Genomic DNA, 12,848 nt, shown 5'->3' with positions numbered 1-12,848 from the left:
GAATCTGTGCACAAGTAACGCCACATTGAATTATAAAGCATACACAGGTATTTTAATGATAGTTTTTTGTTTAACAATTATTCTTCTTTTTGTGACTTTGTACTATCTTGGGTTTTTTAGAGCTCACCGTTTTCCCCTGATCTCAGGGACTTGCTCTCTCCAAATAGTTATGAATCCCACACCTCATCTTTAAGACTCATCTGACCAGATAACTTATGCAATGATCTTGAATGATCCAAGACTACTTGGAACTAATAGATAATAAGTAGCTCATGATGGCTAAAGGAAATCAGTCCTGGGTGTTCTTTGGAAGAACTGATGCTAAAGCTGAAACTCCAATACTTTGGCCACCTCAGGCAAAGAGTTGACTCATTGGAAAAGATTCGGATGCTGGGAGGGATTGGGGGCAGGAGGAGAAGGGGATGACAGAGGATGAGATGGCTGGATGACATCACCGACTTGATGGACATGAGTTTGAGTGAACTCCAGGAGTTGGTGATGGACAGGGAGGCCTGGCGTGCTGCGATTCATGGGGTCACAAAGAGTCAGACATGACTGAGTGAATGAACTGAACTGATGGCTAAAGAGGATATATATTCCAGAAAAAAAAAAAAAAAGACGTGCATGCTAGTTTGTGTCTGAATACTAGGAATGAATATTTCAAGACTTTCTTCTTCTTCAGCAGAGACCAGTCACAGAGAGATATGTGAAGGGGGCTGTTTTCTGCAGTCCTCAGATCTAACTACATCTACTAACTACACTCTCTGCATGGCCAGATGATTCAGCCTGCCTCCAACTCTGGTTGCTTCTTCCTCACGTGCCCATTCTCTTGATGCTTCAAAATCTGATACCAACACAAGTTTTCCATCACATCACTCCATATCCTTAAGTGCACCAATGGCTTCCTTCTCTCATCCACTCTTTTCTTTAATTAAAACAATTTCTCAATGCAAGAATTCTCATTAACACAATTTGTTATATCATTTCTCTCCATGTTTTCTTTCCCTGTGATCTAGCAAATCTCAGTCTGTCCTTTCCTCCATTTTTCCATTTCCAAAGTGTCAGGATTTTTGAAATAGTATTTTGGGGATACTTTCAAAGAAAATACAAGTTTAGCTGAATTTGGACAAAGAAAATACAAGAAATAATAACAAACACAGACCACCCATGTTCTTATAGCCAATAATGGGAAGAACGAAAGACACACTGATAGTGGTAACATCTACCTTCACGCAGGATGGCACCTGCTACCGCAAGGGAAGTGGTAAGTAAGAAAAGAGAAGATATTTACATAATTGGGGGTCATGGGTAATTTAGCAGATGTGATCATAGATTCTTCATATGGAGGAAGCATGATATGAAAACACAAACACTGCTGTTTCTATTTCTGAAGGCAGTGGTTTGGATAATGAGCTTGCATGTTTTTATAAACTTAAATTCTCGATAATCAGCACTAAAATATGACTGCAGACAAAACAGTCTGGTTAGAGTAGCTACACAGACTGGAGATGGGCCTGAGAATGATCCTAATGGCCATTAGAGTGTTCAGGCCCCCTTTCAGACTCTACAAAACATCAAATGTCAGAAAGAGCCAGAAAACTGTCATCAATCATTTAGATACTTCCAGCACATTTGGATGTCCCCTGTCATAGAGACAAATTATCCACATGTCAAACTAATTTTTCGGTTTCTACTTGAAAGCTTTGTGTCACCTAGGTCTAGTCAACATTGAATTAATCTTTTTTTTCTCCCCAACCCCCTGCAACGTTATAAGGATCCTAGTGCTGACAACACTGTTGTTATACACTATGGTCTAGAGAATGTGATTAATCTGATATTCTAGGTAAATGAGTCACACATCCAGTTGTGTATTATACAGATTTTTCAAAGCATTATTGTAACTCATGTCTCTGTTTATATCTTATCTCCCCTTCTTCACATGCATACATACACACACACACACACACACAAAAAAAAAAACACTCCTTGAAGTAAAGGTCTAAATTTCAGCATCTTCACACCATTCATAGTATTTTAGTACTGTGCTCAATACACATTACTCTTCACTAATAGATGTTTGCTGAATGGGCAAATCTATAATATCTGGATGGCCAATATTCAAAGACTGACATTGCAGAGAAAAACTACTCATGAGTGTATACAATATGAATGTCTCTTTCTCGATCATACTAAAGACATCTGTGTCTGTGCTATCTCAAGGTCATCATTGCAAATGCTGAAGCCCACTAAAGCATAAAATTGGTGAATGTTATTTAATAGAGGAATAGGTGGTAAGATGACAGGACACGCTACACCCTTGTGCAAGATCTCCCACGATTTCCAGTATCCGAAGGATAAAGACCCAAATCCACACATGTCCCATCACAGCTTATTCCTTTGTCCATATCTTTATATATCCAGCCTTGACTCACACATTCATCCTATTCTCTTGAGAGCATGTTTTTCCGCTTCTCAAGTTCTCTGAGGCACTGTCATTTTTCCTGCTATGAGCCCTGTGCCATTCCTAACCAGCTAGTGTCTACTCATCTTTTGAGAGAGCTTCTACCTTTAAGATGAGTAAAATTCTTTGATTATATGCCCATGTACCCTCAGAATATTTATTACAGCTTATAATTATGTATTCATAGAAAGGTCACTGGAATCATGTAAATATTTTTCCCCTACTTTCTCTAACAATATGAAAGCATGGTTTACTTACTTGGTTTACTCCCCATCGAATCAGGAGTTCCTGGCATAGTGATGAGCAGAAAGGAGGTCACTCAATACATATTTGTGAATGAATCCATGAATAAATATGTGATTCTGCTTTCTGATTATGGACTACACATAAATAAATTGTAAACACTTGTGTTTCGTATTTAGAATACTTATATAAGGTTACATATGAGGCTTAGTATCTTAAAGCATATTTTAAATAGCAGGTAACTCAATTTGGACATTATGAAAATCCACTGAAATCCTCATTACTCTGATCCCAACATACACTTTGTTTTCTTCATCAAATATGTTGTTTTAGCATTTTTAGTCATCTCTGCTGACCGTTCATTCTAATGCTGATATGGAATTGGTAAGAGATTTAAGCCTCTGTGAAAATGACTTTATACCCCTGGCTACAACAGGAACTAATATTTATCGGCGAGACCGATCAAGGCAACATGACCCCTTTTGAATTCAAAGAATCAAGGAAAATGTCAATTATCACTAGATGGACAGGCAGAAAAGAAGACATTCTTGTCTGTAGTGTTTTTGTCCTGCAAGACTCATGCTCTTGTTCCATTTTCTGAACAATCTAGTAAAATTCAATTTACTTTTTCAATTTGTCTCCAGCCAAGCTTCCTTCTGTCAGCTCTACAGAAATTTAAATGCTGGCCACGTTGAGTAACAGGAGAAGGACAACAAGAATGAGATTACCTGTGCATTTGCGATCTGTGTCTTCTTTCTTTGACCCACTAATCGTCAGCTTGCAGTTGAAGTTTTCCTCCCAGTATTCGGCAAACCATACATTTCTTCGGTTGTTTTCAAGTGTGCGGGATGTAAAATAGGCATCAAACCCTAAACAGAGTTAAATGAAAAGGTCATTGCTTGCGGGGCACTCCTGGGACATTTGGAAATAAAAATACCAGTAATAGTTTTTCTTTTAGTGGACTGGATGCTTGCTCTTTTGTGTCAATCAAAAAAAAAAAAAAAAAGGAATAAGAAAAAGGTAAAAAATTCTAATGCCAACACATAGCTAAATCTTTACTTCATTCTGTCAGGCAGATGCATGGCGGACAAATGACATTTCACAGTGAATCCTGAGTTACAGACCCTAGAGATAATATGATGACCACAGCATCCCTTGCGCCTCTTGGGAACTAGACCAGGGACAAAGCACCTTTATCATCACCGAGATAATAAGTGATCATTTCCGTACTTACTATGGACCAGACTCTGCTTGACGTAGGTTCTTTTTTTCATTCACTGAGGAATGAAAGGTAGTTCTTTCTTAACAACCTGTGTGACAGCTGCTACCACTTCCATTATGCCAGTGAAAAAACAGAGCCTTAGAAGAAATAAGGGTTTCCCTGGTGGCTCAGATGGTAAAGAATCTACCTGTAATACAGAAGACTAGGGATTCAGTCCCTGGGTTGGTAAGATCTCCTGGAGGAGGGAATGGGAACCCACTCCAGTATTCTTGCCTGGAGAATCCCAAGGACAGAGGAGCCTGGCAGTCTATAGTGCATGGAACAAAGAGTCAAATGTGACTTAGCAACTTAACATATTCATATGAGAAAAAATAGCACCATGCCTAAGGTCAATCATTATGCCATATTCTGCATCTCTAATCATGTGAGTTATGACCTGTGATTATCATTCTAAGAACCTTCCTGCATTTAGTAAGGATTCATTATGGAACTGACTTTCCACTCAAAAAGTAAGTTTATGTAGAGATCATAGGTAAACTGGCCACAACATAAGTGTAAAGCTGTTTATGAAGAGCATTAGATGAACAGACTTGAGAGTATAAGTCCCTAGGAAATCTTTAGCTACCTCTTTAGTATGGTTCAACCTTAAATGGTCCAGTGGTCCTTCAAGAATCAGATTGGACTCAGGATCAGATGAGCAGCCGTTGAATCCCAACTCTACAAATCTCAGTAAGTCATGGAAACATGAACAAGTACAGGCTGGAGTGGTCTTATTTCCCTTTCATTCACTTGTAAGATGAAAACTGCACTACCTGGTTTCCTCACAGCATCTTGTTTCTAGCCATGGCAAGACTTTGGAAACTCACTGATTTTAAGATCAAGAACCACAGAAGGTGGATTTATTTTCACATTAATTAAATCTTTCAAAGTTAAACTTACTTAAAGCCCTAAATTGGTGTGTGTGTGTGGGGGGGGGCTCCCAACTAAATCTCACAAGAGGAGCACATTGATTTAATTTTATCTACTACTATCTTCCTGAATCAATAACAGTAGACCTATTATAAATGGAAAACTTGAAATAAGTAAATGAGACAAAGAAACAGCAAAGAAAAAAGGAGATTGCATAATATTTTAGGGAAAATAAAAAGAATAGTCTACATCTCTTGCTGATTTTCTAGGGTGTTGTCAGAATACGATTTTTGACCCAATATCCAATTTTTCTATGCTCCTGACTTCACTGATTCGAGGTAATTAAGCTATAGGATCTGATCTCACCCTGATCTTGGTACTGACAGACTCATGAGTCTGCTGGAAGTCCCCTCCTGCCTCACTGTTCTCCCATAACCCTGAGACCAAATGACTGTTCAGTAAAATGACAATTCCTACATAAAAGGAATCTTTGTGGAAAAGACAGGTGAGTCCCCCAAAGTTTCCAGGAATACTACACACACACCCTTGGTCACGTAAATACGCACGTCCACTCCCACAGGTGACTAAACTTTCGTTTCTCTTTCCATCTTTGCCCCTCCACCCGAGACGAGGGAGCAGCAGTGGCGCCGGGGGCCCCGCAGACCATGCTTCCTAAGCTCCATGCCCTGTGACATCCCCTCTTATGGAGGTGGCTTCTTTGTTCATGTGCTATTGGCATGTGTGATGCAAACAGTCTGGAAAACCCTTTCCTTACTGCGCCCCTTCCTTGTGAGAGTCTCCTGCTTGGAATCCAGCTACCAGGCTCTAACAGGAATGCCTGGGGGACATTAAACCATGTGCAAAGAGAGGAGCCCAGCCAGACCCCAACCCTCTCAGCCAAGCCTCTGTGGACTTCACACCCCTGCTGCTGACGGCAGCAGGACCACTTGGCTGAGACCAGCCCCAGCAACAGAACTGAGGTGACTCGTCTTCTCAATCACTGATAGTTGAGGTGGTTTATTTCTGCAGCCACAGACAAAGTGAAATGCTCCTGCCTTGGCACAGCACCCTGAGCCCTGAAAAACACACCCTTAAGGAAGACACAGCCTCAAAAGAACACAAACAGAAATAAACTCTCTGGCCACATGCCACGAGTCTCAGCCTCAAACCAGACTCAGAAGAGCAGCTTCTAAAATGGCTCAAATCATTGCATCCATACCTACTTTCCCCAGCTCAGAAGAAAACATCTTCAGAGGAATCCTCATCACTGAAAAAGTCCATCACTTCAAAACACCTCTCTCTTCAGCCTGTTATCTGCTGGAAATGCAAAGACATGCTGGGTCAGGAAGGACCAGGGGGCAGCTAGCGAACACGCTGGCGAGCATGAGAAAGCAGCAGGTCCCTCCCTTGAGAACCAATGATTCCTAGAAACCCTGCACTTTGACAGAAAGAGGACAAGTAGCAGGCTTCCGTCGTCGCAACCGCCATCCTTTCCTCACACACCAAGTTCGCTCTCAGCTTCTTTCTCACAGCATGGACTCACCTGTAGGCTGAATTTGGCTTTCATGCCCCCCGCCCCCAGGAATGAGCGACCAATTTTGCTGGGCGTTCATAAGATGTGGAGGTTCTGGGTGAAACCAAAGAGGCTGTGATTTTAACAAGCCCCAGGTGCTGTGCATGAAGCTCGGGTTTTGAGAAGCAGGGCTTCTCCAATCCTGGTTTTTTAACAAGCTCCAGGTGTTGCTCTTGTTGCCCAGATTGTGAGAAGCAGGGCTCGAGAGCAACTCCAGAGTCTCCACAGCTGGGATTCACGTGGGTTCAGCCCAATTTGTTAACTCTCAGCGTTGTTACCTTCGCAACCTTGAATGTTTGCCCTGGTTCAGATGCCAGAGTCTTCATTTTGCAGTTGAGACTTCTGCTTCACACCATACCTTGCTCAGCATTGCGGGAGCCCTGCTGTGCCTCCCGTGGGCTGCAGATGGCTGCGGGGAGGTGGAGGGTGCTGGGTGACCTATGAATGAATTTTCTTACTGTCTTTGCTCCATTGCTGCTTGGAGCTCCTTTGCAGCCTCAGAGACTGTGTTTCTCACCCATGTCTCCATTTAATGCCCTGGACTCCCCACCTCAGGAATTTTCATCCTGGTGCAATGTTTTAGTGATTCTAAGAAGCTAGCCTTGTGCCTTTGAAATGGAGCGGGACCCTATGGTTCTTCTCACCTCATGTCCTCTGTCTGCTTTTGTCTATAGAAGAACTTTACCCAAAGAGCAAGTTTAATCAGAGAAGTGAGAAAATGCAGAAGGAAAGGAAAACAGTCCAGCAGGACAAAACCATCTGAGCCACCAGGGAAGTCTAAATAATAATAGGTGAGGCATTAAAGTCAAGAGCCTTTGGTTCCTTCTTAAGGGTTACAGATAATATTCTGAGCCATGTCCTGTGAGCTGTCTTGTAGATACTGAAACCCCCACCATGTGGAAGAAGTTAATTACATGATGAGCAGAGTGTAGCCATGACATACGCTGCCACAACTCTGAGAACTGGCCTCAACAAAATGGGATCAAGTGGATCCTGGAAGTAAAGATTAACTGTTCTCAAAACAACTGAGATGACACTATCAGACCATGGCATAATCAACTTGAAGACGACTGTCAGAGCTGACTGTTATTTTTACATGTAGCCCCTCCTCTGCCTGTGCACCCCTGAAACTCCCCTTTAAAAGCTCTTGCCCACTGATTGTCAGTGGAGGAGGTGACCTTTGGACACAAGTCTATGCTTGGCCCTGGTTGCTGGCCTCTGAAATAAAGCAAACTTTTCTTTTCACCAGTTGCACCTCTTTATTGGCTTTTGAGTGGCAAGCAGCCAGACCCCAATTTTGGTCACATGTTAATTACCTCTTCTGAAGGCCCATCGCCTTCAAGAAAAACTCAGAGCCCTTAGCCAGGTACCAACATAGCATAAACTGGCTTTTGGATGGTTTTCTAGAGACTGAAACTGCTAACCTGTAGGAGGCCTGCTACGGATCTGTGGGTCTTTACAACCCACTATGTGTAAAGCACTCAGCACTGTGCCTGCTCCAGTAAAATACAAACTGTTGGTTCTTCAGTAAACACACTCATCCATTAAACATTTCTGGAGCACCTACCCTATGACAGGCACTGTTCTATGTACTCACAGACCTTGGGATTAAAACATACATGGCCCTTCATGACATTAAGAGCCAGTCTGATGGAGAAGATAGACTTAACAAGCACCATCTAAATAAATATAAAATCACAACTATGATGGCTTCTATGAAAGAAGGGTACATGATGTTTTGGGAGCACAGAGACAGAACTGTTTTAGGGAGTCAGAGAGGGCTTCCTGGAGAGAGTGGATACGTAGGTGGGGAAAATAAATGGAAAACTGGGGAGCAGATAAGAGCAGAGATAGGACATTCATTCACATGGAATAGCTATGCCTTAGGAATATCCCCTTCATGGATCACTGCCTTGTGGCGAAGGGCTTTGTAACTCAGTGAAGTTATGAGTCATGCTGTGTAGGGCCATCCAAGACAGATGGGTCATAGTGGAGAGTTCTGACAAAACATGATTCACTGGAGGAGGGAATGGCAAACGACTCCAGTATGCTAAACATGAGAACTCAATGAACTGTATAAAAAGGTAAAAAGATCTAACACCAAAAGATGAGCCCCCTAGATTGGAAGGTGTCCAATAAGCTACTGAAAAGAGGGCAGGAGAATTACTAATAGCCCCAAAATGAAGTGGCTGGGCTAAAGCGGAAACAGTGTTCAATTGTGGATGTGTCTGGTGAGGAAAGTAAAATCCGATGCTGTAAAGAACAATATTGCACAGGAACCTGGAATGCTAGATCCATGAATCAAGGTAAATTGGGTGTGGTCAAGCAGGAGATGGCAGAAGTAAATAATTGACATCTTAGGAATCAGTGAATTAAAATGGATGGAAATAAGTGAATTTAATTCATTATGTCTACTACTGTGGGCAAGAATCCCATAGAAGAAATGGAGTAGCCCTCATAATAATAATAATAATAAAAGCATCTGAAATGCAGTACTTGGGTGCAACCTTAAAAACGACAGAATGATGTCAGTTCATTTCCAAGGCAAACCATTCAATATCACAGTAATCCAAGTCTATGGCCCAACCACCAATGCCAAAGAAGCTGAAGGTGATAAGTTCTATGAAGACCTAGAAGACTTCCTAGCATTAGCATCAAAAAACTATGTTCTATTCATCATAGGAGATTGGAAGGCAGAGGTAGAAAGTCAAGATACCTAGGTAACAGGCAAGTTTGGTCCTGGAGTACAAAATGAAGCAGGGTAAAGGCTAACAGATTTCTGCCAAGAGAATGCCCTGGTCATAGCAAACACTCTCTCCCAACAACACAAGAGACAGCTTTACACATGGATATCACAAAATGGTCAATACCGAAATCTGTTTGATTACAGTCTTTGTTGCTGATGATGTAGCAATACAGTCAGTAAAAACAAGACCTGGGGTTGACTGTGGCTCAGATCATCAGCCTCATAGCAAGATTCAGGCTTAAACTAAAGAAACTGGGGAAGACTACTAAACCAGTCAAGTACCACTTAAATCAAATTCCCTATGAATATACAGTGGAGGCGACAAACAGATTCAAGGGGTCAGATCTAGTAAACAGAGTGCCTGAAGACATACAGACAGAGGTCATAATACTGTACAGGGAGCAGCAAACAAAAGCATCCCAAAGAGAAAGAAAAGGAAGGAGACAAAGTGGTTGTCTGGGGAGGGTTTACAAATAGCTGAGGAAAGAAGAGAAGCAAAATGCAAAGATGAAAGGGGAAGGTAAGCGAAAGTGAAAGTGAAGTCGCTCAGTCCTGTCTGACTCTTTGCGACCCCGTGGACTGTAGCCTACCAGGCTTCCCTGCCCATGGGATTCTCTAGGCAAGAATGCTGGAGTGGGTTACCATTTCCTTCTCCAGGGTATCTTCCTGACCCAGGGATCGAACCCAGGTCTCCCTCATTGGAGGCAGATGCTTTAACCTCTGAGCCACCAGGGAAGACCAAAGGGGAAGGTACACCCAACTAAATGCAGAGTTCCAGAGAATAGCAAGGAAAGACAAGAAGGCCTTCTTCAATGAACAATGCAAAGAAATAGAGGAAAACAACAGAAAGAGTAAGACTAGAGATCGCTTCATGAAAATTGGAAATATCAAACGAACACTTTATCCAAAGATGGGCACAATAAAGGACAGCAATAGTAAAGACCTAAATGAAGCAGAAGAGATCAAGAAGAGATGAAAAGAATACACAGAAGAACTATATAAAAAAAATCTTAATGATCTGGCTAACCACGATGATGCAGCCTTTCACTTAGAGCCAGACATTCTGGAGTGTGAAGTCAAGTGGGCCTTAGAAAGCACTGCTACCAGTTAAGCTAGTGGAGGTGATGGGATCCTAAGACATGATACTATTAAAGTGCTTCACTGACTATGTCAGCATATTTGGAAAACCCAGAAGTGACCACAGGACTGAAAAAGGTCAATCCCCATCCCAATTTCCAAGAAGGGCAATACTAAAGAATGTTCAAACCACCAGACAATTTCACTCATCTCCCATGCTAGTAAGGTTATACTCAAAATTCAGCAAGCTAGGCTTCAGCATTACATGAACTGAGAATTTCCAGATGTTCAGCTGGGCTTAGAAAAGGCAGAGGAACCTGAGATCAAATTGCCAACGTTCGCTGGATCACAGAGAAAGCAAGGGAATTACAGAAAAATATCTACCTCTGTTTCACTGACTACACTAAACCCTTTGACTGTGTGGATCATAAGAAATTCGGGAAAATTCTTAGAGAGATGTGAATACCAGATCATATTACCCATCTGTTGAGAAACATGTATGTGGGTCAAGAAGCAACAGTTAGAATCAGGAAAAACTGACTGGTTCAGGACTGAGAAAGGAGCACAACAAGGTTGTTTATTGTTACCTTGTTTATTTAATTTATACATAGAGTACATCCTGCAAAATGCTGGACTGGATGAATTACAAGCTGGAATCAAGGTCACCAGGAGAAATATCAACAACCTCAGACATGTGTATGATACCACTCTAATGGCAGAAAGTGAAGAGGAACTAATGAGTCTCTTGATGAGGGTGAAGGAGGAGAGTAAAAAAGCCAGCTTAAAATGCAATATTAAAAAATACACAAAAACTAAAATCATGGCATTTCATACCACCACTTCAAGGCAAGTAGTAGGGGAAAAGATGGAAGCAGGGACATATTTCCTCTTCTTGGGCTCTAAAATCACTGAAGATGGTGACTGTAGCCATGAAATTAAAAGATCATTGATTCTTGGGAGGAAGAAGTGTGTTAAAAAGCAAAGACATCACTTTGCTGACAAAAGGTCCATATAGTCAAGGCTCTGGTTTCTCCAGTAGTCATGTACAGATGTGAGAACTGGATCATAAAGAAGGCAGAGTATTGAAGAATTCACGTTTTTGAGCTGTGGTGCTGGAGAAGACTCTTGAGAGTCCCCTGGACAGCTTCTGCTGCTACTGCTAAGTCGCTTCAGTCGTGTCCGACTCTGTGCAACCCCATAGACGGCAGCCCACCAGGCTCCCCCGTCCCTGGGATTCTCCAGGCAGGAACACTGGAGTGGGTTGCCATTTCCTTCTCCAATGCATGAAAGTGAGAAGTGAAAGTCAAGTCACTCAGTCATGTCCGACCCTCAGCGACCCCATGGATTGCAGCCCACCAGGCTCCTCCATCCATGGGATTTTCCAGGCAAGAGTACTGGAGTGGGGTGCCATTGCCTTCTCCAAGGAGATCCAACCAATCCATATAAACGAAATCAACCATGAATACTCTTTGGGAGGACTGATGCTGAAGCTCCAATACTTTGGCCACCTGATGAGAAGAAAACTTGACTCATTGAACAAGACCCTGATGCTGGGAAAGACTGAAGACAGAAGAAGAAGAGGGTGACAGAGGATGAGATGGTTGGCTGGCATCACAGATTCAATGGATATGAACTTGGGAAAATTCCAGGAGATGGTGAGGGACAGGAAAGCCTGGCGTGTTGCAGTCCATGGGGTTGCGAAGAGTCAGACACAACTTGGTGGCTGAACAACAGGAATATCAAAGTCACTCTCACATTACACAGTACCCCAGGACAGCTGGCCTCAAAATCAACACATATAAATGGACCATCTTCTATGTATATGCTATCTAGTATTGCTACTAAATTCTAATAAACCAAGGCATAAATGTTTATCTAATGAATAAATATATGAATAAGTCCCCCAAGTAGTTGTTAAAAATCCTAATATCACACAGATTTATATTTGGTTATATAGAAAGTTGTACCAATAGTTATAATTAGAAAAACAATAAGTATTATATATATATATATATTTTTTTTTCATTAAGTGTCACATAAATCCTAGAAACTAGGTACTAAATTTAGGTTATTTACACTTTAGAGATAGAAACTAAGGCTCAGAGAAGCATTTGGGGTCCAAGTCTGGCTAATTCCAGACCCTGGTGTTTCTTCTCATGTAGAGCAGTGAATCACTATTCATTATATGAATCATGAATTATATGAATCATGAATTATATGAATCACTATTCATATAATTGGGTGGGTCTCACAATCACCCTGATGCTGGGAAAGATTGAAGACAAAGAAAGAGGCAGCAATGGTTGAGATGGTTGGATAGCATCACCAACTCAACGGGCAAGAATATGAGCAAACTGCGGGAGATAGCTGGGCTTCCCAGGTGGCACAGTGGGAAAACATTGGCCTGCCAAAATAGGAGATGCAAGTTTGATCCCTGGGGCAGGAAGATCCCCTGGAGGAGGAAATGGCAACCCACTCCAATACTCTTGACTGGAGAAGCCCATGGACAGAAGAGCCTGGCAGGCTACAGTCCCTGGGGTAGCAAGAATCTAACTGACTTAGCAACTATACAGTAACAACAACTGGAGAGCTGATAACAGAGAGGTCAGGCTCCATG

At 42.0% G+C, this 12,848-nt stretch overlaps 1 protein-coding gene across 1 annotated transcript in view; it reads right to left on the bottom strand.

The window, feature by feature from the left end:
- GRM7 (glutamate metabotropic receptor 7) overlaps nt 1-12,848 on the bottom strand; it is a 638,108-nt gene that overhangs the window by 51,691 nt on the left and 573,569 nt on the right. Inside the window, exon 6 of the mRNA XM_040245962.1 lies at nt 3,433-3,573. Within this exon, the coding sequence (XP_040101896.1) occupies nt 3,433-3,573 (141 nt within the window). The remainder of the gene's footprint in view (nt 1-3,432; nt 3,574-12,848) is intronic.

The sequence above is a fragment of the Oryx dammah genome, unplaced genomic scaffold, assembly GCF_014754425.2.
Source record: "Oryx dammah isolate SB20612 unplaced genomic scaffold, SCBI_Odam_1.1 HiC_scaffold_9, whole genome shotgun sequence".
Lineage (NCBI taxonomy): Eukaryota > Metazoa > Chordata > Mammalia > Artiodactyla > Bovidae > Oryx > Oryx dammah.
This window is presented reverse-complemented; position numbering and strand designations above follow the sequence as displayed.